Here is a 27,881-nt window from a genome sequence, read left to right as displayed (position 1 = left end):
GGGAGTATTTGTCGTATGACCTAAGCAAACCAAGAGATACAAATTTTACATAATAGGCTTTCAACTATGTGAAATAATTTTAAAAGACGAGAATATCAAAATATTAACAGTGGTTATCCACTGTCTAATAGAATTATGAAAAATTTAAAAGAATTTATATTTTCTTACTTTTTTTTCAAATATTCTACCTGTAACACCTCCTTAGTATTATATTAAGAAGACTTACAAACTAAAGGATGAAATTTAGTTAAAGTAAAAAGAAATATTTTTTAATGTTTATTTATTTTTGAAGGGGCAAGAGAGCACGAACAGGGGAGGAGCAGAGAGAGGGAGACTCAGAATCTGAAGCAGGCTCCAAGCTCTGAGCTGTTAGCACAGAACCTGACGTGGGGCTCGAACTCACAAGTCGTGAGTGAGATCATGATCTGAGCTGAAGTCAGAGTCTTAATTGACTGAGCCACCGAGGCACCCCTAGTTAATTTTTTTTAATGTGCATTTATTTATATTGAAAGGGGGAGAGTGGGAATGGTGGGGGAGAGAGAGAGAGAGAGAGGTAAAGAAAGAGAGAAAGAGACAGAGAAAGAAAAAGAGAAAGAAAGAAAGAAAGAAAGAAAGAAAGAAAGAAAGAAAGAAAACAAAGAAAGAAAATAAATCCCAAGAGAGAAAGAGAGAAAGAAAGAAAAAGAAAGAAAAGAAAAGAAAAAAAAAGAAAAAAGAGAAAAGAAAAGAAAGAAAATAAATAAGTAAATAAATCCCAAGCTACATGGGGCTTGATCTCATGACTATGAGATCATGACCTGAGCCAAAATCAAGAGTTGGGTGCTTAACCTGCTGAGCCACCCAGATGCTCCATGTTTAGAATAATCTATTTAGTAACTATTAATATAATTTTCATAAAAATTAAGGGAATACCCTTATGTTGAACAAGACATCTGTGTCATTTGCTCTTTTATGTTTTGTGGGGTATCACCATCCTAAGAAGTAGACCCTAAAGGTTCATTGGTTTTGTAATTTGAGAATGGGTTGGGAGGGTGGACATAGTAGGAACTTGGGGGGAGGGAGAGATTTCGAGGCGCTTTAATGAATTATGTACGGCACGAATATCGAATGCGTGTGGCTTGGCTTTGCCAGAGTTCTGATGGAACATTCTCTTCTGGTTTCTGCAGTATCAAGTCATGGGTGGATAAGATGCAAGAAGACCTTGTCACACTGGCAAAAACAGCAAGTGGAGTCAATCAGCTTGTTGATGTGAGTACAACTGCAAGACATTTGTGAATCTTTGAATGCAACTCTGTCTTCTAGGAAACTGCATTTCTATATTATGAATAGGATGTGATTTTTCATGTGCATCGGGTAGTGAGATTCTGAGAAGGACCCTTGGTACCTGCTAGTTATTGTGAGCAAAGAATGTCATTCCCGGCAATTAATGTCGCGTTCTCACCATGCTTTACACTTTACACACAGCCTTACCTTAGATGAGTTCATGTGATGTGCAGACTCCCCTAAAACTCATAGTGGGGTTTCATGTGCCTGTTCTTCAGGGTATATTTTAGAATCTCTCACACCGTGGTGACTTTAAGTCCTTGATGGATTCTTTTGAATATCCTCAGTGGGAACACATGTTCTTTTTTTGAGGGTAGATATTATTTTTAAAAATGGCTGGAAAGTGTTTATAGCCATGTCTGGAGACTAGAGTGAGTCATTGAGATGGGTAATAAAGATTTTTGTGTAAGAGAAGGAGACACTATAAAATATGTTTTCTTCTTCTGATTTATGAAATGGCTATGAAAGTCACTCTAAAATGATTCTTGGAAATGATAGCAGCGTATAAATATTTGTATAGCATCTTATATAGATTATTTTCCTTGGAAAAGAGCATTTACATGTAATTTCCATGAGATTTTAAAAAAAATTAAATGTCATTTCTTTACAGTCTCACTACTTCGATACCAGTGTAAGTAATGTAATAATTTGAAAGTACTTTTATCTTGTGTTCTTAGTGTTACAGTGAGACCTTTTGTTTTCCAAAAACGTGAGGAGTTGGTGGGGTGAGATATAATATAAAAGCAAATATATGTATGATATATGAATATTTGTGATAAGAATATTTATATGTGAATATTCCTCCCAGGCAGAAACTAGAATATATGGTTACCGTATATATTGTTTGAATTTCATAAAGAAACCTACTAACAAATACTTTAAAAAGTTATTCTAGAATCTCTTTATAAACCAGTTGGAAGTTTCAACATGCAAAAGTATCTTAAGAAACAAATATCTGTGAGAGGAGATAGGGAATACATTTGGAAATGAAAAGTGTTTCCTTGTGAATAACAGTGATTAAATTTAATTCTCATCAACAGTTGTTAAGCACATAGTATGTCCCAGGCACCGTTCAGGTGCCAACGATTGACAGAAATGCAGTTCCTCTCTTCAGAAGACTGACACTGTACTACTCAGAAATTTCCATTTTGTGGGCACAAAGGTTCCGGAAAGCTACTTACTGGAAGGTGATGCTTGGGATCTGCAATGATTCCTTATTGGACGATGGGTTAAAAAAATGAAATCGTGTCTGATAATAAGGCAAGCCTCTATGAAAGTGACAGTTTGTGGAATGAGAAAAAAGAAATGAGACTTGACAGATTCTGGTTAGAAGTTCTATGACTCTCTTTATTGGCAGTTTGAGATTAAGAATAAACTGCTCTCAGGAGCTGTCCTTCACTCCAGGGTTTCTCTAGCCTCAGAAACCACTTTCTTGGCTGACCTCACTTTTACTTTTGGTGTTAAGATGTAAACCCTTTTGCCGAATCTGCCTTTTGCAATGAATCATTAAAAAAAACAAACAAAAACCAAAAACAACTTACCTGATTTCCATTATGCTTTATCAAGCACAGGTTACTAAGAATACTGCAAATATTGATGAATGAATAAATGGCCTAGTCTGCATTTGGATAAAAAAATAGAACGGACAGGAGGAAAGAAAATCCCCACAGTGTTTTGCTTATGAGACATATACCTAACTATGTGACAGAAAAAATATACAAATAATATAATTATATATTATATCAAGGGACGGGAGAGAGAGAGAATGCAGAATCTATTATTGGAAAAAAATTAAGTATTGGGGCTCATAAAGAGTGTTATTTTGCATAGATAAATGATTCCATATGCCCCTATCCTTTTGCCTAGAAAGAAAAGGTCCTTGATAGGGGCTAAAGGGTTGCATTTCTTTTTGGCCATGGAAACTTAAAGCTCAGAGGAGTTGAAGGACACCAGACTTGAGAGTGAACTTTATTATTATTTTTTCAACGTATATTTATTTATTTATTTATTTTTATTTATTTTTTTTTTTAATTTTTTTTTTTTTTAACGTTTATTCATTTTTGGGACAGAGAGAGACAGAGCATGAACGGGGGAGGGGCAGAGAGAGAGGGAGACACAGAATCGGAAACAGGCTCCAGGCTCTGAGCCATTAGCCCAGAGCCCGACGCGGGGCTCGAACTCCCGGACCGCGAGATCGTGACCTGGCTGAAGTCGGACGCTTAACCGACTGCGCCACCCAGGCGCCCCAACGTATATTTATTTTTGAGAGTGAGAGAGTGCGCGCGCGAGAGAGCAAGCATGAGTCGGGGGAGGGGCAGAGAGCGAGAGGGAGATACAGATTCCAAAGCAGGCTCCAGGCTCTGAGCTGCCAGCACAGAGCCCAACGCGGGGCTCGAAGTCACATACCGCGAGATCATGACCTGTGCCAAAGTCAGACGCTTAACCTGCTGAGCCACCCAGGTGCCCCGAGAGTGAACTTTATGCTGAGTTTGGGGGTATTGGATGCACGGTGAGGATCAAAAGTTGAATAGAGGAATTTAGCAGGTTCCTAGGTTGATGCTTAATATTGTGGAAATGGTGATTCTTCCCTAATTATTTAATGGATCTGTTTTTCCTGGCATCACAGGACAGAACTAGCTTGTTACCTGAAGGTTCAGAAGCAGCTACGATGAGGCAACATAGCTAAAAGAAGGCAACTTTCTAATTTTATAAAAATTGCTTTATGGCATCATTAAATACTAGCCCAGGAAGATTGATAATGATTAATACATTGTGTTAATGGAAGATGTACATTGTGTTACTTGATACATTTATATATTGCAGTACGATTGTAATGTTATTTATCACTTTACATACACCTATAATACAATATTATCTTCTGTTTTTAACAAGCCATATGCAGATTTTAGGATTTCTTCTTCTATGTTTTGAAAAATGCCTTTTGTATTTTGATGGGGATTATGACTTTGGGTAGTATAGCTGTTTGAAGTATATTAATTCTTCTGATCCATGAACAAAGGATGTTTTTTTTTTTTTTATTTGTTTGTGTCTTCTTTGAAATCTTTGAGCAGTCCCATTTTATGACTTTTAAACACACACACATAGACCTATGAATTCCTGTAGCTGACAAGTCGAGAGAGGCTGATGATCATATATTAACTAATAGATAACATTAAAAAAATTAAGGTGGTCTTAGTATTCTTGGAAACAAAGTTTTTAAGTTTGTAAAACATTCTTGAGCAACTATTTTCTCACTTAATATGTTGATAAAATATTTCATGTACAAATATACTTAAATTTCAACCAGTATCTAAATTATCAGATATTCTGAATTAATGGGTTCTGTAAGAATGATAATTTGCTTTGTGAGGAACTTTTTTAAAGATGAATCGATAAAAACAAACTGCTGTTTGTTTTTCAATGAAAGACACTTTTAATTCTGCAAAAAGTTGTTTTAAAAGAACACGGTTACGTGTCCGACTCAGGATTTCAGCTCAGGTCATGATCTTGTGGTTCATGGGTTTGAGTCCCGCATTGGGCTCTGCACTGGCAGTGTGGAGCTTTTGTGGGATTTTCTCTCTCACTCCCTCTCTCTGCCCCTCCCCAGCTCTTTAAGAAAGTGAAAAAGGGGCGCCTGGGTGGCGCAGTCGCAGTCGGTTAAGCGTCCGACTTCAGCCAGGTCACGATCTCACGGTCCGTGAGTTCGAGTCCCGCGTCGGGCTCAGGGCTGATGGCTCGGAGCCTGGAGCCTGTTTCCGATTCTGTGTCTCCCTCTCTCTCTGCCCCTCCCCCGTTCATGCTCTGTCTCTCTCTGTCCCAAAAATAAATAAACGTTGAAAAAATAAATAAATAAAAAAGTGAAAAAAAGAAAAAAAGAAAACAGAACTCTGCAAATAGGTCTGAGATCCTCAGTTGGTCCCCTGACCGACCCTGCTGTGTGGAAAGCAAATCACAATAATGTAAGCAAATCACAACCATCTGCGAGTTTTGTTGTCCTTTTGGACTATTTTTTTTTTCCACCTCCCCCAAAGGAATCCAAGACTTCCTTGAGGCCTCCTGTTCATTAAAAAAATTGGACTGATGGTTCTCATTTACGTTTGTTTAAGTCTGTAGTAACTCCTTCGCCTCTAAGCAGCACATATTTGATATTAGGAAGCTGGTGTGAAGACGATGTTTTGAGAGAGGTGGAGTTTTTTCAAATAGGTCATTCCAAGTAGGTCTCTTTTCCTGGTGAGGGTCGGGTGGGGCCCGGGCACCAGCGGAACTTAGACTGAGGCGAGGCGTGTGATCTTCAGGGGGTGCAGAATTGAAGGAGGCACTCTGGAGAGTTGGAAACTTGCACCATCTGCAGAGTGAGTGAGTAACTCCTGGAATTCTGTGCCTGAGGGGACTTAAGTGCCTCAACCCTGGCGCCCAGGGACAGTAAAGGCCTAACTCCCTCTGTATCCCCGTGGCCAGAGGCAGAGACATTTGTAGCTTTCTGGACATCGCAAGAGGCCTCTGCTACATTTCCTTTTCTGTTCCTTTCCCATCCTACATATAATATGAAGCCTTTCTTATGGCTTTTTTGGATGATTTGTAAGCTTCCCAGACTCCTCTTGTATTTATCTCAGGTGCAGGGGTGATTCCTACAGTGTTAACAACGTACGCATTTTGAAATCTTCACCCACAATATCTGACACTTACCTTCTGTTTCAGTTCTAATGTTGTGTTGTAGTTTTTGACAATGCAGGATGCTCTGGGAATCCAGTCTTTTTGTTAACAGACATTATTCTATCCCTTTAGCGTTGTAAGAGAGTTGACACAATGTGTGTCACCTTGTTTTAAGGCTTTCTTCTTACATGCAGATTCTGTCTGCATTTCTAACATGTTAGGTTAGAATATGCAAATGTTTTTAAGAAAATTGGTGAATCCTCCCCGCCCCCGCCCCCCCCCCCCCCCGAATTGTACTTTTGGAGGTAAAATCATTCTGCACGGGTATCATCATAGAATTTTCTGGCTTTTGATTCACTATTGTGATTTCATACATTAAGATTATATTAAAATCAATGCGTACATATTTCAATATGCTTTCAAAGATGTGACTATGAAATGTGTCTAAATATTGAGCATTCAGTACTCTTAATTAAGTTAGTATTTACATAAATGTTTTAAGTGAATAATTTCATTAGTAACTCATGGTATTAATAGACTGATGCTTTTACTTTGACATTGTGGTCACGTCACTTATGTAAATAGAATATTCATTTTCTAGGTGGTGGAGAGCTTAATATATTAATTTATTTACAAAAGAAGATACTCTAGAGAAGAACATAATTAATCATGGGTGATTCTGATGAGGAATCAGCAAGATGCTGAGGCAACAGCAAGGGCTGGGGTTTTCTTTTCTACTCTGGGGAGAGCTAAGTAGCTGGGTGGTGTTAGATTTCCTGTTACCTGCTTGTCAAGCGAGATAGATCTTAACACTCTCTCTTCCTCGCAGAAATGTTATAGGGGAAAAAGGAAATAGGAAATGAACCGGGAAAGTCATCACAGATGCTACGAAAACGTTAAATGCTTATGTCATGTTAAAATGTAGCTTTATGTTTTAAAATGTCGCCTTATCTTCATATTACTTTACAAATGTAGCATAATTACTATTTTATAAGAGTAATACAATTAATTTTCAAATATAACCTTATTGGATATTGATATTAAGAAGCAGTTGTGAAGACTATATTTTGAAAGAGATAAAAAACAAAGAAGCAAACCCAGAATTACTGGTTTTATTTAGCATTGCCTTATTCTCTCAATGAGGAAATGTTGTAACTAAATCAATTACCATAATTACGTAGGCAACTTGAGATTGCAGTTATTTTAGGGGAAAAACCCACTTTTTTTTTTCTCTCTCTAGCCAGAAGTCTATTTTGACTTCAGAGAGTACTATCAGTAGAGAGTATGGGTTCCCTGCACCCATCCACTGGAGGTTTAAATTAAGAAGCTAATTTTTTTGAGCAGTGGTTAATTACATTCGTTTTTAAAGGTATGGAATAAACTCCAGGGCATTTCTAATGTGATGGTGACTTTCAGTATTTTATTAACTGGTTTTTAAATGAAGTACTATGGGTTCACAAACATGAATAGTAAAAGACTCATAAAAGGGTTTTTTTTTTTTTTTTTCTTTTACTAATCCGTCCCATTATCAATCAGTACTTAACACCTGCTTACATTGTACTAGTACTTAAGGGATAAATGATTATTCGTTGTTTTTCCAAAGAGCAACCTAATGGTTGGGTAATACTGATTACAGAGGGAATGATAGAATGCCGCCTGTGCTCTCTTCTTGTCCGTGAGCAGCACAATGAAGATGGAGGCTAAGAACCCCTACGTGATGTAGCCACGCGGCAGCTTCTCTAGCACGAAGATGAATGGCATAAAAGACCGTCATCTGCTACTGCACACTCTCAGGGTACAGCATACAGCTCATCATTATTTACTTTTCCTGAAGACATTTCATGCCTTTATGTCTAGAGCCGTGGTTCTCAGCCAGGGGCAGGAGACATTTGTCAGTGCTTGGAAACGTTTGTGATGGTCACAACCGGAGGAGGGGGGTGCTCCTGGCATCTAGAGTCAAGAGGCCAAGGATGCTGCTATACATCCCACAATGCACAGGACACCATCTCACAACAAAGAGTCATCTGGTAAAATTGTCAGGAGCTCTCGGGTTGGAAAACGGCTCTAGGAGGACTGAAAAATTTGAGGCAAGAATCAACGTATGGGATTCTTTGTGTTAATATAAATTTGTAAAGTTGTCTATCAGCATTGATAGGTAGCAGTTTTGCTTTAGAAAAGCCATTTGTTAAGTATAATGGTTAAGAGCAAATTAAACTGTGCTGCTTTTAAAAATTATTTTGTTGGCAGTAAAACGAATTTGGGTCATTTGGGGTTAGGGACATTAAGCAAGCAGCTCACTCAGCCTATGGTTAATTATTTTTTAATTTAGTTTTAATAGAATCTAGTATGATCTCTTGTACTTTTAATTGCTTATGAATTTGTTACTCAAAACACACACACAGTTCATATGTGGCTCCAGATATGCAAAGTGAAAGAGGCTAGGTTAATGTTATCTCTGGAATTAGCAAACAAAAAACCCAAGTAGGTGGCTTCTTATTATATGTATCTTAACGCTTTTCTTGTTTTAATTCTGAATACTCTTTTTTTAAAAAAAACATTCTGAATATTCTTTTTTTTTAATGTTTATTTCTTTTTGAGAGAGAGAGAGAGCCCGAGCGATAGCGTGCGTGCATGCACAAGTGGGGGAGGGGCAGAGAGCGGCACTGGGAAATCCCAAGCAGGTACTGAGCTGTCAGCACAGTCTGATGCAGGGTTCAATCTCATGAACGGTGAGATCATGACTTGAGCCAAAATCAGGAGTCAGATGCGTAACTGACTGAGCCACCTAGGCACCTCTAATTCTGAGCCTTCTTAAAGATAAACTTACTCTTTACCTTATGTATGAAATGTCTCCAACCTAAAATCTGAAGAATTCTTTTCTTTTTCTTTCTTTTCTTTTCTTTTCTTTTCTTTTCTTTTCTTTTCTTTTCTTTTCTTTTCTTTTCTTTTCTTTTCCTTTCCTTTCCTTTCCTTTCCTTTCCTTTCTTTTCCTTCCTTCCTTCCTTCCTTCCTTCCTTCCTTCCTTCCTTCCTTCCTTCTTCCTTCCTTCCTCTCTCTCTTTCTTTCTTTCTCTTTTTTTCTCTTTCTCTCTTTCTCTTTCTTTCGCTCAATTTAGTCTTTGTTATAGGTTAGTTTCTGTGTTCCAGGAATGAGCCCTTGCATTTAACCTTCTAGTTAAATATTATCACCTGTTCTGATGTGTAGTTTGGAGAAAGCCCAGGCATATTTGTGCTTGTTACTTGTTCTGGTCCTTCTGCCATCTAATGCAAGCTGGAAAGTGTCACCATTAAATTCTCGTTAATAGGAACTAGGGCAAGTAGCAGGATATACTGTGGAACATTCTCCAGTTCTGATTTCATTCTTCCTAAATATTCTTCTTAAAGGTAATGTCTCATCTTAAATGTGATAGTGTCCCAGCTGAAAAGTTGTATCATATGGAAGGAGTAGGGAAAGTATTTTGAACTCTTGTGTTTGTTATTTGAATGCTGGTTTGGTATAGTTATCAGAAAAATATGCACCTTAAATTCAAGAACATGATCAATTGTTTTATTTTTTTAATGTTTATTCATTTTTGAGAGAGAGAGAGTGAGCGTGGTGGAGGGGAAGAGAGAGAGGGAGACACAGAATCCGAAGCAGGCTCCAGGCTCTGTCAGAGCTGTCATCGCAGGGCCTGATGCGGGGCTTGAACTCATGAATGGAGAGATCATGACCTGAGCTGAAGTCGAGATGCTTAACCAACTGAGCCACCCAGGAGCCCGCAAACATGATCAATTATATATGTATATGTGCGTATATGTATATAATTACGTGAGCACATATATGTGTGTGTGTGTGTGTGTGTGTGTGTGTGTGTGTGTGTGTGTGTTGAGGTTCATAGTAAACAGGCCTATGTTATATTTTGAATTCTTGCTGTGTGCTAATTAACTTTACTAGAAGTTCTGAGCAAGAGAGCTTGGAGTTGACCATATTCTATGGTATAAACCAGTACCCTGAGTTTTATAGGTTTCCTTGATAGTGTGTCTCATTTTGCCTTTCAGTCTGTATTTTCTAATAATAATTCCTTGTATCACACAGATTCTGATTTCTTTCCTCCCATATTAATATATATTTCCCTCAAAGTGTGGCTGTCATTGCATCTTTTTGACTACTATAATCCATGTGATTTTATTTTACTCTGAATTCTGACAGCACAATTTTCTCCCCCTCTTAAGTGGAACACTAATAATCTTCACATTGATCATTACCTTGCTTTTGTGTATTTAGTCTATTTTTAGGATGTGATGACCATTTAGGTGTTGTCTGCCTGCCATCAGTAGATACGAGTACTGGCCATGTGCAGACCATGTTTTATGTGCTGGGGTGTACCAATGAACAAAATCTCTGTCCTCTTGAAATTTACATTCTGGTTAAAGGAAATATGAAATATATAACAAATGTGATGCTTAATAAACTATGAATGTTAGATGATGTTTGCAATTACTTGAAAGTAGCCAAAATGGACACTGGGTGTTGTATGTAAATGATGAATCGCTGAATTGTACCCCTGAAACCAACATTGCACTGTAGTTTAACTGACTAGAATTTCAATAACAATTTGGAAAAAAAAAAAAAAAAAGGTAGTCAAATAAAAAAATCTCTAGCCATAAAAAAGTTCAAAGGTGGTAGCCTATCTCAGAAAGATAGGTTACATGGGAAAGGAAACAAAATGCTATATTTTAAAGCGATTTTTACTAATTGTGTTAAACACAACTGACAGTGTACTAAAGAGGATTAAAGAGTGAGACATTTAGAAAAAAACTTGACATTTATTTATGAGATTGCATCATTTACTGTTTTAATTAAAGAGTAGGTAGGGAGTATTTGAAGAGATCAGGAGCTAATTAGTAAATATTGCATATTTCTTTATGGCAACATTCATTTTTTTAACAGCTAATTTTTAACAGAGGAAGTAGGGTTTCTAAAATTTTTCTTTGTTGTTGGTAAAATATATTCTAAGACAAATTCAGACCCAGTGTCACTACTCTTTACCTGACATGAAGGACTCTTGACATATCTGAACATCCCTTTCTATTGGCCTGCTTCTGTGATGATGTAACTTATGATAAATAAAAAGAAAGACTTTGTTATACTTGTGAATCATTTGAAAATTTCTTAAGGTAAGGGAACTTTGATCTTTGAAAGTGACCACGAAAGAACATTATATCATTCTTTTTGTGCTAATACATCTTTTAGAAACAAGACATTCTTAGTTGCTAGGGAACAAGTAGTTCAAAAGCCCACAGAACACTTAATAAAGAAGAAAAAACCCATATAACCAAACCATCCCGCATTGCAAAATTCAAGTAAAAGCAAGTGAAATTGATTTTGTGAGTATCTAAAGCAGTTGAAGTGACAAGGCATCTCTTTTCCTACCTGCATTTGCCTTGAAGATGTTTGAATTTACTCCCCTTAGCCAGAAAAGGCAGTGAAATTAGAATGTTCGTGGGAGTCATGTCACAGTTTGTTTTCATCCCTCTCATTATTATGAGGTAGGATCATATTTATTCATCCAATTCGTATATATTTTTGGACAATGTGTGCACATCTATTTTGATATTTTTAGCTTTTCTCTCTAGAATTTCTTCTCAGAATCCCATGTTATTGTGAAGGTCATTGTTGGAGTCCTGAGATAATTTCATTATTTTGTAAAGTTGAACGGAAATTACCCATTTCTCAACAGAATGATTGAAATGAATGACATGAATCTAATGAGTAATGAAATGAAGGTGCAAAGTAGTAATTAATAATGTTAATCACAATCTTCAAAGCATGGGGTCTTTCTTAGCATTTTTATTTTTTGACAGAATGACTCACTTGGGAGTTTATTATAGAATCACTATCCAGAGGCTGATTATTATTGTTACCTCTCAGCTGGAGCTCTTCACAACTAATTCATTGTTTTAGTTTTCTATTATTAGTGTGACACATTCCCCCAAACTTATTGACTTAAAGCACAGATTTATTATTTTACAACCTGTGGGTCAGAAGTCCTTCCCTTGGCTCATGGCCCCTTTCCAACGTCTTCAAATCTGGCGACATTGGAATGATTTCTTCTCATGCTGCGATCTCTCTGGTTTCCTGTGTACAGTCCCATCTTTCTGTTCCATTTTCAAGGACCCTTGTGATTGTATTGGACCCTCCAGAACAAACCAGGATAACCTCTTTCTTTTCCATTTAATTTAATGCATTAATTTATTTTCTAATATTTATCTTTTATTTTAGAGAGAGTGTGAATGGGGGAGAGGGGCAGAAGGAGAGAGAGGAGAGAGAATCCAAAACAGTCCCAAGTGGGCTCTACATTCAGCGTAGAGACTGATGTGGGGCTTGATCCCACCACCCTGGGATTGTGACTTAAGCCAAAATCAAGAGTCAGACACTCAACTGATTGAGCCATTACCATCTGCAAACATCATTCCCCTTTGCCATGTAACAGCACATATTCACATATATGTGTGGATACCTTGGTGGGGGGGGCTAGTGTTCCACCTACCATAGCCATCACTTGTGTCACTCTGTGGTATGTGCCTGTTGCTTTCCTTCCACTAGTCTTTTCATTTCTGCTGTTTGTGCCTTTGATCGACCTAACTGTTGTCCTGTGGTGAGAGAATCTGATTGGTTCAGTATGTTGTCACTGCTTGTACAAATCTTTTGTACCTGTTTCCTCGCAGGCTATTGAGTCAGAAGTTAGCAGCTTCTAGATCTGATATGTTCTGATGCGATTGGCCAGGGGCCAAAGGCAAGGTCATACAGTAGAATATTGTTACCCATTTGTCAGGAAATACCTACGACTCTTCTTTCATTAGGGACTGTCACAAGGAAAGCTTTTCTCAGAAGGATGGCTATGGGCATGGCAGAAATCTGGGTTGCTTATTCTGGACAAGTTCCATGGGAGGAAAGTTAATGTACAAGTACTGAGGGAAGGGGTGGTCAAAATTATACACACTTAAGATTCTGTACGCAAGAATTTCTGTTTCCTTTTAGAGAACTTTTTCATGATCTGCCATTCTCTCTCCCAAAGGAAAAAGATTTAGTCCTGCCATTTTGAAGCTTTTGTTTAAACTGCCTTCCCATGATCTCTAATGTTCTTGACTTTACTCCTTGGCACCTGGGCACAAAGGGAAACCTGTGACAAGATGTGCAGTGTATGTGCTGTTTTCTGTTCTCTTGTTATAAATACTGAATATGGGTGCTACTAAGAACTTGGCCAGGCTCCTTAGCCTGCATAGGGTCCTCGAGTCTGGGTGCGTCGCACCATCATTCTTCAGCTGGGACTCTGCTTCCCACTGTCCATCCCTCAATTTCTGCATTGGGGTTCCCTTGATCCTGCCCTGAGGCCATCTTCTAGCAGAGGGATTAATTCTTAGCTCCCTTTCTTACTCATTCCAACAATCTTTCCTATTTCTCCACATCCTGCTGAAACCAAGGGACATCTCCGGTATAGAGTGGCACTGCAGACTCACTTTGCCTAAACCTACCATGTTACCATTTTCCTTTCTACTGCTCTGGGCAGTGGTTTGCTCCTTCACGATGTGAAATTGGGGACCCAGGCTGTCTCCACTCTGATAACTCCAAAGCCTGAATTTCGGTATTCTAACACGGTAGTTAATTCAATGTACTTTTTAAGTTTCTTAAAGTTAGTAAATGATAATGTATGTGAAACACCTCAGAGTGCTATAGAGTAGATGCCTAAAAATGATTGCTAATATAATATTCTAGGTCATCGCAAACCTGGAAACTTACCTCACTTTCAGTAAGCATCTCTGGGATATCTGTATAGTAAGTCTTATGATTTCTGAAACATTTCTGTATGTTCAGTGAGCAATTATATCATTGAGTGGTGTCACTTTTTAGATATTAGAGGTTATTTTTATTTTTATTATTATTTTCTTGTTCATTTTTGAGAGAGTGCACACAGCAGGGCAAGGGCAGAGAGACAGCGAGAGAGAGAATCCCAGGCAGGCTCCAACCCTGGGAGCCAAAAGTGGACTTGAACCCACGAACTGTGAGATCATGACCTGAGCCGAAATCAAGTGCTTAACCTATTGAGCCACCCAGGTGCCAAGAGGTTATTTTTAAATGTACTCTCCTTCTAGAGATTATGTGGGAACTATGGATTTGGAGCAAAGACACTTAGAAGTTGCCAGTGAAAAAAAGGAAGGGAAACCATATTCTCTGTTGTCTCCAAATGTAATAGTGAATGCTCCTTAAACCCAGTTAATTAAGATTGTAAGAAAGCAAGAATGTACAGGTGGTACATTTTTCTGTTAAAATCTGTGGCAAGGATGGAAGTGAGAGAATTTGAACTATAGAAAAATTAAAGCGTATTAGTGTATCAGGAGGGAAAACATCCTGTCTAGGATTCTCTTTGTTGTGATGTATTCTTTCTAGTAGAAGGAATGGAAGCCAGTGTCATACAGCATATGAGGAATTGACATATGATTTTAATGGACCTCTGTTGGGTGGCAAAACCCAAATTATTTATACCATGCTCTTTTGTTTTATTTATTTAGTTATTTATTTATTTCCTGGAAAGAGCTTGGATAAAATGGTGAAACAGACAGTTATTTTTTAAAAAAAAGATAAAAAGAACAGGAAGAGAAAAAGAAAAGATACTTAAGGTTCTGTTTTTTTTTTTTTTCTTAATATATTTTTTTAACGTTGATTTATTTTTGAGAGACAGACAGAATGTGAGCAGGAGAGGAGCAGAGAGAGAAGGAGCCACAGAATCCGAAGCAGGCTCCAGGCTCTGAGCTGTCAGCACAGAGCCCGACACAGGGCTCGAACTCTTGAACCATGAGATCATGACCTGAACCGAAGTCGGATGCTTAACCGACTAAGCCACCCAGGTTCCCCAAGGTTCTGTTTAAAAAAGAAAACAAAAGCAAAAAAAACCCCAACTCTGTTAACATACTAAATATTGTAGAAATAGGGTTTTATTTAGTGGTGGGAAGAATTATAAATGTAGGTACTTTATAGCAAGATATCATATAATCTTAAAAATCCACTGAACTCTTCTCCTCTGAAAACTTTTTGCTAAACATATACCAGGAGAGTTTTTGAGAGCCTTTGCAGTACCTCTACCAAAAACAACAAAGAATATTACATTCTTTAAGACCAGAAACAAGAACTACTTCTTTTGGTGGGGCAGTTATATGGTCTTAATTCATTTTGATCACCAAGAAAACATTTCAAATGTGGTTTTATACATTAAAAAGTACAACAGGATATTTATATTGGGGCTGTAGACTTCAGCTTCCTTGACCTCATTTATTTAAAGTTTATTTGTAAGTTAGATACTGTTTTTCCCCCTAAGGATTTAAAAATTACTATAGAATCCAACTGAGAGAATATTGTGTATATATTTGAGAGGATTTGTGTATACTTGAATTGAATTTTTACTTCTGATTCATAATCCATTCATCCTTTAAAGAACCTATAAGATATCTGGCATACGTAGGTAGTGACTTAAGTGACATTTTGTGTGGTGCATACTGTGAAGTACAGATTGTGTATTTGGGACTAATCTCTCCCAACTCTGACTTCTGTTGCAGTCCCTGTACCATAGGAAAAAGGTCAGACTTCATACAGAAGCGAACACAATATTAATGGTACAAAGCACAACTGCCTTTCACGCTAATTAGCTTTATTGGTTTTACCGCAAAGAACTAAATGTCCTGGATCAATTACAGCGATGTTGAGGCTTACCTGTTTGTTTCCCAAATCAATTAATCTATTAAGGAGTTCGTGTTCCTGGATGTCATCTTAGGCTAAAATGAAAGAGAGAGGCTTAGGTTGGATGGAGTTGTTTGTGGACAACCTGGTCTGTAGAATAAGACTCAATAATATGCCCCTTAGCAAGAAAGTGTAAGCAATCCAGTAATATGCAAACAAAACTAAATATGGGGAATTTATATGCGTAGACTACTGTGCCTTGAATAGTTGGGACGAAAAACCTACAAGGTGAAAGTTCAAATGAGTATTAGGGGTTCCTGGGTGGCTTGGTCTGTTGAGCATCTGACTCTTGATTTCAGCTCAGGTCATGATCTCACGGTTTTGTGAATTCAAGCCCTGCATCAGGCTCCACGCTGACAGTGTGAGGCCTGTTTAGGATTCTGCCTTTCTCCCTCTCTCTCTCTCTCTCTCTCTCAGAATAAATAAACTTAAAAAAAAAAACAAAAAACAAAAAAAACCCCAAAAACAAGTATTAGAAAAACCTCAGAGTTTAAGTAAAAAAGTTCAGGAGTTAAGGTTTCACTTAAATATTTTAAAACTATTAATTTTGAATCATTTAAAAAATGAAGGCTTCGTGTAAAACTAATGTGTTCTGTAATAAATGTTAGCATATGCATCCGTGTATATTTGAAACCAGTATTTATCAGTGGCATCTGTGGTCAGCTTGACCGGGCTATAGAACCTGTTGGTAGTATTGCAGAAAGCTGGAGTTCTGCCAGCAAAAGCAGGGTTGAACTGGTTCCTGCATGTGCCTGGATTCACGTCTCCTAAGACCGTAAAAACCTGCCAGGCCCCGGCTTTCAAAGATGGTTTAGTCATGCATGTGCAGCCCATCTGTTGGGCACATAAGGGATTTCCTCCTCTGCTAAGCCCAGCAGCCTCAAGCATGGCCACTGTTTCTCCCTTCCCCCACCTTTCTCGAATTCTTTCTCTCTGCCAGGAGTGCACAGGCTCTGCAAACCAGGTGCTTCTTATGCCACTCTAGGGAAATCCTTGCACAGACACTGATGGGAGGCAAAATTATAGTCTGCTGCTCCTGCCTAAGCTTACTTTTGGCATAGCGTGGTTCAGTGATCTAAAAACTTCAGGGATTGAGTTTGCTAATAAAAATTATTTGCACTAGTACAGTTCTAACCAAACTTTAACGTAGGCCTCAGTGATCTTCAACTCTTCTGTGTAATAAAGCTGTGTGTATTACCTGGATGAGACTTAGCATGAGCTTCATGCTCTCTTAGTCTTCCTCTTCCTCCCTCTCCCTCTCTGACTCTCTCTTTGCATGAGCTTCAGCAGCATACAATTTGACCTCAACGGTTGTAGCTGTTGAGCAGCGGTAACAGTGGGAAGTCTCCTTCGAAAACTTCTTTCTTTCCCCTTCCTCTTACCTTTGTGCACTGTACACATCCTCCAAGTTTGACCTCCTGGGCTTCCCTTCCAGTGTTTTGCAGCAAGATTTAAAATAATGATGATGATGATCATCATCGTCATCCTCTTGGCAGTTAATACCAGGTTTTGATTAGGGGAGGTACAATTTCAAGTCACAAAATTTCATACACGGATCGTTGGGGTACAAGATCTCCTACCAGCTGTTAACATGACCTGCTGTTTTGGCAAACTCATGGTCTGGCAGCAGATTTTTATTTACATAGATACTTTTGACACATCCAAACTCCAAAAAGATCAAAATGAAGAAAGGAAAGAGTGGGTCTTTCTAATCGGTTGTTTATGGTTTACAATACATTCTGTGAACTTAAGAACCACATACGCAGTTATTAATTATCTTTTCCCTTCCGGCAGATTTATGAGAAGTATCAAGATTTGTATACTGTGGAACCAAATAATGCACGGCAGCTGGTGGAAATTGCAGCCAGGGATATTGAGAAACTTCTCAGCAACAGATCCAAAGCCCTGGTGGTGAGTTGAAATGGGCTCTGCTCATTTCATTATTTTCCATTACTTGTTTATGTTTCATACTTTATTTTCTTCAGTATGCTTTCTTTACCTTGGGTACTGTGTCCATGTAATATGTTCCTAAAAGGTGAGATATCATAGTTTCATTGTGAACCTTATTTCTAATTATTGGTTTGTTTTTTAGAGGATTCTGTTACATAAGAACAGTATATTTAATTGGTCCAGACATCTCTTTATACATATGTAAGTTGTGATGCATAATAATAATGTTTAAATCTATTAGACAACATAAAAGCCACACATATTGCCAACGCTCATAAAACCGCCTTTGTAGTATTCTCCTTTCTGATCACCCTCCCTCCTTGCCAGAGGTGGCCAGTATACAAATATCTGATGACTCATTTCTTTTCTTTTTAAAAATAGATGCGCCTCACATAGATGTGTTGGGAAACAAGATGATTATTGGTTTGCTTGTTTTCCAGCTTTATTAAAACCACGTTGTGCTGTGTGTTGTCATTACCAACTTGCTGTCTTCCCTCCACGTTATGTTTGTATGATTTATCTGGGTGTGTGCATGTAGCTTTCATTCACTCTTATTCACATTTAAATAGTATGAGCATAGGGGCGCCTGGGTGGCGCAGTCGGTTAAGCATCCGACTTCAGCCAGGTCACGATCTCACGGTCCGTGAGTTCGAGCCCCGCGTCAGGCTCTGGGCTGATGGCTCAGAGCCTGGAGCCTGTTTCCGATTCTGTGTCTCCCTCTCTCTCTGCCCCTCCCCCATTCGTGCTCTGTCTCTCTCTGTCCCAAAAATAAATAAACGTTGAAAAAAAAAAATTAAAAAAAAAAAATAAATAGTATGAGCATATTTTATGAGCATATATCTCAGTTTGTTCATTTATTCTCTGTCGGTAAATTATTATTTGAATCATCTCCAGATGAGTGCTACTATGAATAGTGCTACTCAATTTTCTTGAACAAGTCTCCTGGTTCATACATGCAGGGATATCTGTAGAGTGTTATATACATGATAGTAAAATTAGTAGAGTGTAGAGTACTCATAAAGTCACTTTTGCAAAAGTATGAAAATTGTTTTCCGAAATAGTTGTATCAGTTTAGACATCCACTAGCTATATACAAATCTCCTTTGATCCGTATTCTGGACAATAAAAGGTGATATCACATGTCTTTTTATTAAAAAAAAAAACAAAACAACTTTTTAAATGGTGATGTCATACCTCTTTTTATCAAAAAAACCTTTTTTTAAAGTTTTATTTATTTATTTTGAGAGAGAGAGAGAAAATGGGGGAGCAGCAGAGAGAGAGGGGAGAAAGGGAATCCAAAACAAGCTCCACACCTTCAGCATAGAGTCTGATGTTGGGCTTGAACTCATGAAACCCTGAGATTGTTATCTGACTGAAACCAAAAGTCGGATGCTCAACCAACTGAGCCATGCAGGTGCCCCAGATTGCTTAATTATAGACAATCAAATGGGTATAAAATGTACCTCTGGTTCTTTTTTTTTTTTTTTTAATTTTTTTTTTAATGTTTATTTTTGAGACAGAGAGAGACAGAGCATGAACAGGGGGAGGGCCAGAGAGAGGGAGACACAGAATCTGAAGCAGGCTCCAGGCTCTGTGCTGTCAGCACAGAGCCCGACGCGGGGCTCGAACTCACGGACCGCGAGATCATGACCTGAGCCGAAGTCGGCCGCTCAACCGACTGAGCCACCCAGGCGCCCCTCTGGTTCTTATTAATGAGGCAGACATTTTGTTTTATATTCATTCACCAGTTTTGTTTCTTCAGTGAAATATCTGTTCAGATCTTTTGTGTATTTTAATTCTTTAAATTAATTTGTAGGTTATGTATTCTTGATAGTGATTCATTTAAGTTATATATAATACAAATATCTTTTTTTTTAAGGAATTTTTTTTAATGTTTGTTTATTTTTGAGAGAGAGATTGAGACAGAGTGTGAGTTGGGGAAGAGCAGAGAGAGAGAGAGGGGCACAGAATCCAAAGTAGGCTCCAGGTTCTGAGCTGTCAGCACAGCACAGAGCCCAACATGGGATTCAAACTCATGAGCTGTGAGATCATGACCTGAACCGAAGTCGGACACACTTAACCGACTGAGCCACTCAGGCTTCCGAAATATCTTTTTCTGACTTGCTTGGGACTTGTCTTTTCATTGTCCTTATGGTATATCTTGATAAAATAAGTTCTTAATTTTAGTGTAGTCAAAGTCATCTTTTTAACAAGTTATTCGTATTTTAGGGCATATATTTTAAGAAATCCTTCCCTATGCTGAGATTATAAACATTTGTTTTATATCCCATTCTAAAAAGTTCTTTCAGATTTAATTTATTCCACCTACCAACTAATGTCAGTATATAATGTTCACTTGCCCTTGAAATTAACTGTTTTTTCTAACCAATCTTCTTAAGGCCATTTATTAGTTTGCATAACCCTAATGAGCTCCAGTCATCAAGCTAGATACCTGGTAAGCCAGTCCCTCACCATATTCTTTCTTCTTCATTAGGATCTGGAGTATTCTGGAAGCTTCCCATTTAATCGAAGTTTTAGATTCATCATGTTAATATCCAAGAAAATCTTTAGTGGGATTTTGATTGCATTGACTCAGACCAAATTGGGAAGATCGATATCATTATGATATTTTGTCTTTTTATTTATAAATATGCTATTGTTTCCATTGAGCATGTTCTTATTCCGTTCAATAGAGTTTTACAATTTCTTTGTGAAGTTCCTATATGTCTTCTGTTAGATATAATGCTCGAGCTTATGTTTAGTTTCTCTTAGACTATAAATCACAGCAGTGTTACAAGTATTTGTCCCAGGACAATTCTGAATTTCCTGTTTACTTATCACTAACAATCAAGATCTTTAGTTTATTTTATATATATGTTGGCACTCAGAAATTTTGCCTGTTTTTTTGGCACTTATAAATCTTTGTTTCTTAAAATACCCAAGATACTGTTGTAATGTAACAGGAGAGCTCTTTGGAATATTTGAAATGCCATATTGCCCGAAGTTGAAACATTTAATTTTTTAAGAAATAAATCAGTGAGTTATCCATGGTAAAATAAGCTTTCAGTACTGGAAGATTAAAAGTGTTATTATCTTCCATTTGGGGTATGTGGATACCATTTTTAAGCATCATTTATACATGTAAATGTGTTTTCAATAAAAGTTTATTTAATAAAAATAAGATAGGTACTTTTTACTTGTGATTAATATTTACTCTCTGACAGCTGAAAATGATTCTAATTATCTTGATTTTTATCAGCTTACATTTTTCCTCCATATGTAAGAAGCAGATAATCTGGATATCAAAGTCTCATGAAAAAAGGTCAGAGAATGAAATAGGATGTATCTTGCCTTAATTGGATTAAAATGGAGCCTATTGTGACTTTCTTTTTGTCATTCAGAATTGAAGTTCTAGACACCTGGTACATTATTTGAGTCCTGTGGGGATCAGTGACTATCCCAAGTGCCTGAATGGCAGAATCTAGAAATCACAATGGCTAATTAAATGTGGAATTAGTTCGATTTTATGCCAGAGAGAAAGAGTCATGTTTGTTTTCAAACTAAATTCTTTATTTAACTGTTTTGATTCCACAAAAACAGAAAACACATTATATCAAAGGGAAATGTTTTGCGACCAACTGAAAAACAGGTGCTACATTGTACTGGAAGTGAATGCAAGATGGCATTATTAATTAACTTCTATTTTTATGGTAGGCTTATAGTCAGACTTTTTGACTAAAAGAGCTTTCTTTAATTTATCTGGGTGGGTTGCCAATATAATTCCATATGTAAATACACTGGAAAAATAATGAATATACAAATTGGAAGGAGATGATAAAATTTAATACCAGTTAGACCTTATGAGTGCTTACTGGTGGCATTATTTAATTATTTCTCATAATAAAACTTAGCTCTAGACATCATTATTAGTCTCATTTTTTCAATGAGAAAACAGGGTCTTTGAGAAATCCTCTAATTTGCTCAAGGAAATTTATCTAATAACTAATGTATGCCATTGCCTCTTAAATTTTAATGAGCATTTACTTCACCTGTGACTCTTGTTAAAATGTACCTGTTTATTCAGGAGACCTGGCTGGAGATGCTACATTTCTAATGAGATCTTAGGTGGTGCTAATGTTTCTGGTACAAGAACTATTCTTTGAGTTAGCTAGAATGTGACAGCATTCAAATTCATGTGTGTCTGACTTCAAGATCTGCATTCTTACAGATAACACATAAGTATATCCTTTGTCCTGAAAAAAGTGTATAATCATAAAGCGGAAGAAATGAAGGCTAGGGAGTGTGCTATAAATTACTGTTCATTCAGATTGACTAGGAATTGGATATTTAGTTGGTAGAATATTCTGGAAGGCTATGAATTTTTTTTAGTGACTTCTAGATCAATTACCCATCTCTAGAAAATGACTCATGAAATAAAATAATACCGTATTGAAAAAAAAATTTCTTGGGGCGCCTGGGTGGCTCAGTCAGTTGGGCGTCCGACTTCGGCTCAGGTCATGATCTTGCGGTCCGTGAGTTCGAGCCCCGCATCGGGCTCTGGGCTGACCGCTCAGAGCCTGGAGCCTGTTTTGGATTCTGTGTCTCCCTCTCTCTCTGACCCTCCCGTGCTCATGCTCTGTCTCTCTCTGTCTCAAAAAACAATAAATGTTATTTTTTTTTTTAAAAAAAAGGAAAAAAAATTCTTTTTTATTTGAATGTGAAAAATTTTAAACCTTTATTCTTCTTCCGTATCAAGATTAGCAACATAAGGTGTCTTTGAGATTATGTTATAAATGTAAAATCTATGAAAAAGAAGTAAATTGAACTGTTTTTTTTTCTCACATATCTACTAAAGAAATTTCCTAACAGCTTATAGTTGATAATTTGGCATTTATTTTAAAGGAAATGGCAGCTGGAGTCCATCTTTCCTCCCTCCTTCCCTCCCTCCCTTCCTTCCTTCCTTCCTTCCTTCCTTCCTTCCTTCCTTCCTCTATTTATTTATTTTAGTGAAATGATTAATGTTTAGTATCCGTGATAAAGTTTATTGTGCATACATGTACAGATTTTATGTTTTTTTAACTTAGTTTCTAAATTCTGTTACAAACTGTTGATTTAAAACTGAATTACAACATATTTTATTCCTTTTTGTTTTTCTCACATTTGTTTATGTAAAACTCTGTACTACTTCTACCAGTATTTTCTTTTTCTCAGTTTCAGTATTGATTTTGACTTTTTAGTCACACTCATTTTAAGCTGTGGTCATTTTATCTGTTCCATAAACCAACCTTAGAGCTGAAAGAGAAACCAATATAAAAATTTTTAGTTGCTTTGGCCCTAAAACTATCTTTCTTATAGCAAAACAGACTTTTCCACTTAAAGAGTTGTTGGTTTTGGTTTGGTTTTGTCTTCGTGACTATAGAGAAACATGCATCTGATGATTGATGTTCATGAGGCTCTTATAGAAATCCTATGAAGTAGGCATGTTCAACATCTACAATAAGTATTTTATAAATGAGGAAACTCAGACACGACCAGCGTTCTTGTTCAAGGCTTGTATAGATAAAATGAGGTGGTGGTGGAATTCAGTTTGAAGATATCTGACTACAGTTGGGTTTTTTTTTCCCCCTCTCTAAACCCACACTGGTTATTTAAACCATCTTATTCCTAAGATTATCTACTACATGACTGTTTTTCTGACATTTGTTACATCTCTGTCTCAGAAAATGGCTGTGTGATGATTATCCTGCTAACATTATTGGATTATTCTTAAACAGTCTCCAATCAAAGAATGTTTACAAGTAGCGCCTACCCCTCTCCACTCCCCCCCCCCAAAAAAAAAACCCAAACCACAATGAATCATTTAACATTGTTATCAACATTTATTTTGGCCTAATCTAGGCTGAAAAATCTGCAACTGTACATGAATAGCCCATGGGAGAAAGCTCTTCAGCAAAATGATCCAACCTCCAGTGGTGCCTTCTGAAACATAGAGGTGAATGAAGTCAGTGGTTTCATGGTTCACCATCCTGCCCAGGCCAAGGACATCTGCTGAACCAATGAGGGTTTCCAGACATTTTGCTCAAAGCAAATAGGATTAAGGTTATAATAATTGAATTTCTGTAGTGACACTTTTCCAATTAGGGCGTATCTTGTCTCCCTCTGGTGTCCTGGTAACTTTAATTAAAGCTACTTCCAATTTATTATAAAACTTTGAATACTGTAATATGCCCAGCTCTTCTTTCAACCTTGATACTGACTTTAAGATTAGATAATGAAAAGAACAAAATGGCAAATGTTTTCAATGACTATTAAAGTAGGGTCTTTTTTTCTGGAAGGATGAGATCCTGGTTGTTTGATCAAATTGTTTTCATTTCTTTGAACTCATACTTCTGTCTCTTTCATGTTTCTCAGCAATGCCTCTAGGGTTTGCTGAAAATGCTGATTCCTGGCCTTTACCTTAAGAGAGTTTAACTTGGAAATACAGGAAGAAATATCAGAAAAACTGGTCCAAATTGATGGTAAAGAGATTCAGGAAGACGTGAAATTTTTCAGAGACTTGAAGAATAAAAAGTGTGTTGTATTTGGGTATTAGGAGTTATTAGTTTGTTTTTGTCATGACAGATTCATTAGAATTTATTGGAACAGAATAAAGACAACAGTTTTAAAAAGAGATTATGAAGTGAGAAATTGACAAGAAATTTGCGTTTTCATGAAGTTTGGTAGGACAATGAAAGAGAAACTTGGAGTACTATTAAAGACTTTGTGTTGCTTTTCTGTTTGTTTTTGAGAATGGAGGACATAAAAACATGTTTATAGACAGAAGGGAAGGAATCTATGACATTTCAAAATAGGAAAAAAATGTGAATGTTGAAGGTTGATTCCAGAAAAGCAGGCACAGAGAAGATCAGAGTCATGCAGTTTATCTTTGAAAACATACTGGTATTTTTCACTTGAGACCGAAGCGATATTAAATATGAATAGAGACTTTGCAAATAGAGAAAATATGAAAGTCATACTGGATGACTACGTCTGTTGGTAAAGTAGAAGTTAATGTTTTATGCAAAGAAGGAAGGGACTGTGGAAGTCTTGAGGACCATACTAAAGATTTGGGGCATCAGAGTAAGAAAAAGTGAAAGGATTCTGCTGTGGGTAAGTTAAATGGCTGATAAATGAAACCAAGGGCTTTCCTAACATTGAGAAAGAACAGAAGGCATAAAATACCTTCGTATTCTAAAAATGAGGTCCTAAGCTACATATGAATTTGAAAGAGCTCTCTGAAAGTGTGTGTGTGTGTGTGTGTGTGTGTGTGTGTGTGTGTGTCTGTGTTGACCATTAGTTCAAAATCTATCTTAAGGTTATAAATTTATCCAGATTGAGGAGAATAAGAGAACTAACTTTGGAAACATACACAATGTGCTGTTTCTGTGTTCCCAGCAGAAAAGTGTGCTTACTCTTCTCTTTAGGGTTAGTATAAATGTCTTTGAGAGGATTACTCAGATTGCTTATATACATCCCTTTGAATCTGAGTGGTAAAGGGACCTGGGAGTCTACTATTTGTCTTGCACAGTTGAGATGACTTGTATTTATTTGGATTTGATACATACTTCTGGATGCTAATAATGAAGCGCTGAGGCTCAGCACACCAGCTTGGTGGCTAAGCAATGAAAGGTGTCTTCATTAGACACAAGCTTACACACACACATTAAAGCAGAGGTGGGCGTTATACGACAGAGCTGGTCTGTGACTAGATCCAATAGGGCTTCCTGCCAAGGCCAAAGCCAGTTTAACAGGAAAATGGTCGATGTAGGTTGAGGGATAGGGGTGTAAATGGCAGACAGAAGCGTGGCATTGCAGTTGTGTGAACTGCGTTGCTGCAAACAATGCAGAAAGCACCCTAAGAGGGGAACAAGTCTGTGTTGAACGTTTACAACTCCCAGAGAGGACCGACACATAATTATAGTCAAGAAAGGGCCTTCCATTGTTAGCTTCTCCTAGTGCTGTTGCTAAAATTAGCACCTGTGAGCTGGTAAGCAGGGTGGGGGAGGAGTCCAGATGGAATCAGGAGGAATAGCTCAGAGAGTGGAAATAGAAATCTCCCACACTCCTTAACCTGAAAGTTTTTTTCATCCTGAACTAGTACCAAGCTGGTAACGGGATTGCAAATTCATTTCATTTCATAATTAATTAATGACTTTATTTATAAATGGTCCCTTTTATTTTATTCTTAAAATTTATTTATTTAAATTCAAGTTAGTTAACATACAGTGTATTGTTGGTTTCAGGAGTAGAACCCAGTGATTCATCACTTCCGTATAACTCCTAGTGCTCATCCCAACAAGTACCCTCTTTTAAAAAAAAAAAAAATTAAGTTTATTTGCGTATTTCAGGAGAGACAGAGTGAGCAGGGGAGGGGCAGAGAGAGAGAGAGATCCCAGGCAACCTCCACACTGTCAGTATATGGTCTGATGTGGGGCTTGAACTCACAAACCACGAGATCATGACTTGAGCTGAAACCAAGAGTGGGATGCTTAACCAACTGAGCCACCCAGGTGCCCCTCAACAAATCCTTCCTTATTGGTCATCACTCCTTTAGCCCATCCCCCCACCCACCTCCCCTCCAGCAACCCTCAGTTCTCTGTCTTTAAGAGGCTCTTATGGTTTGCCTCCCTCTCTGTTTTTACCTTATTTTTTCTTCCCTTCCCTTATGTTCATCTGTTGTGTTTCTTAAATTCCATATGACTGAAACCATATGATATTTGTCTTTCTCTGACTGACTTATTTCACTTCGCATAATAATTCACTCTTGTTCCAGTCATGTTGTTGCCAATGGCAAGATTTCATTGTTTTTGATCCCTGAGTAGCATACCACTATATGTATACATATATACAAATATATGTATGTATATATACACACATATGTGTGTATGTGTGTGTGTGTGTGCATATATACACACACATACATAGACACACAAATACATTTTAACTTAAGCTTAGACTTTTAATTATTAACCTAGATTAGATATGTTACTTGAATAGCTGAGATTGTTTTTAGGTATCAAAGTCGTACATACAATGCTGAATGGAAAAGTTATGGAATCTGTAAGGCTTAAAATTATGTTCAAACATGATTAATAGACAAGCCAACTAATGGGAGATTTAAACAGATTGCAGGTTTATTTTCTCTCATGTAAAAAGAAATCGGTATGTAGGTAGCTCAAGAGATTCCAGAAGTCCCATTCTGTTATTTCTGTGTCCATCTCATTTGGTAATCCCTGGTTGTAAGAGGGAATAAGAAATGTACCCTTAATGAAAATGTGTATACAGCCAGCTGGGATCTACATCAAGACCTTTTCAAGATTCAGTGTGTGTTTTAGGGAAAAATGTCTAGAGAACATTAATATTATTTTTTATTTTTTCCATTTTATTTTAACAAGAGAGAGCGCATGAGCTAGGGACAGTGGCAGAGGGGGAGAGAGAGAGAGAGAGAGAGAGAGAGAGAGAGAGAGAGAGAGAGAATCGTAAGTAGGCTCTACACTCAGTGTGGAGCCTGATGCGGGGCTCCATCCCATAATCCTGGGATCATGACCTGAACCAAAATCAAGAGTTGGATGCTCAGCTGATGGAGCCAGATGTCCCAAGAAAATTCATTTTAAAGAAGAAGAGAAAAGAGAACAAAACACAGCTTTCATTTATGTATGTATGTTTGTATGTATGTATGTAGAGTCCTACTCCTTCAATATAATGATGACATGCACAGTCAAATCAGCTTTCTCTAACAAGGCTTGGCACAATATGAGTGGTAGTAGATGAAACAAATGTCAAATCCACCTTGGGTTGAGGATTGGCAGAAGATATTCTGTAAACATCAAGGTTACTTAAAAAGTAGTCAACAGTAGTTGCAATATTTGAGGTCATGAACTACAATACATAGGGTCTCGTAATGGTCAAGAATTATGGCTTCAAGAGAGTAGACATTTTCATGTGGATAAAGTGTAAGTTTATAGGGAACGTCAGAGAAACGAGAATTGTGGTAAATGGTGGAAATTGGAGAAGTTGAGAATTGTAGTGATAACAAGGTTGAGGCATGTGTGAGTGAGCAGGGTACTTAGATGGAAAAGTGTGAAGGTTTTTAGAGTTTTAATAGTGATGAGCACATTGATAATTAGCACTTACTGAATGCCTGC

At 37.5% G+C, this 27,881-nt stretch overlaps 1 protein-coding gene across 10 annotated transcripts in view; it reads left to right on the top strand.

The window, feature by feature from the left end:
* The window catches only part of CACNA2D1 (calcium voltage-gated channel auxiliary subunit alpha2delta 1), a 495,933-nt gene that overhangs the window by 90,738 nt on the left and 377,314 nt on the right, over positions 1–27,881 (top strand). For all 10 annotated transcript variants that reach the window (XM_045494628.1, XM_045494634.1, XM_045494626.1 and 7 more), the window contains exons 2-3: positions 1,167–1,248; positions 17,542–17,658. In XM_045494628.1, coding sequence (XP_045350584.1) covers positions 1,167–1,248; positions 17,542–17,658 — 199 coding nt within the window. The remainder of the gene's footprint in view (positions 1–1,166; positions 1,249–17,541; positions 17,659–27,881) is intronic.

The sequence above is a fragment of the Leopardus geoffroyi genome, chromosome A2 (genome assembly GCF_018350155.1).
Source record: "Leopardus geoffroyi isolate Oge1 chromosome A2, O.geoffroyi_Oge1_pat1.0, whole genome shotgun sequence".
NCBI lineage: Eukaryota > Metazoa > Chordata > Mammalia > Carnivora > Felidae > Leopardus > Leopardus geoffroyi.
The sequence above is the reverse complement of the archived record's forward strand: the minus strand, read 5'-3'. Positions and strand labels throughout refer to the sequence as shown.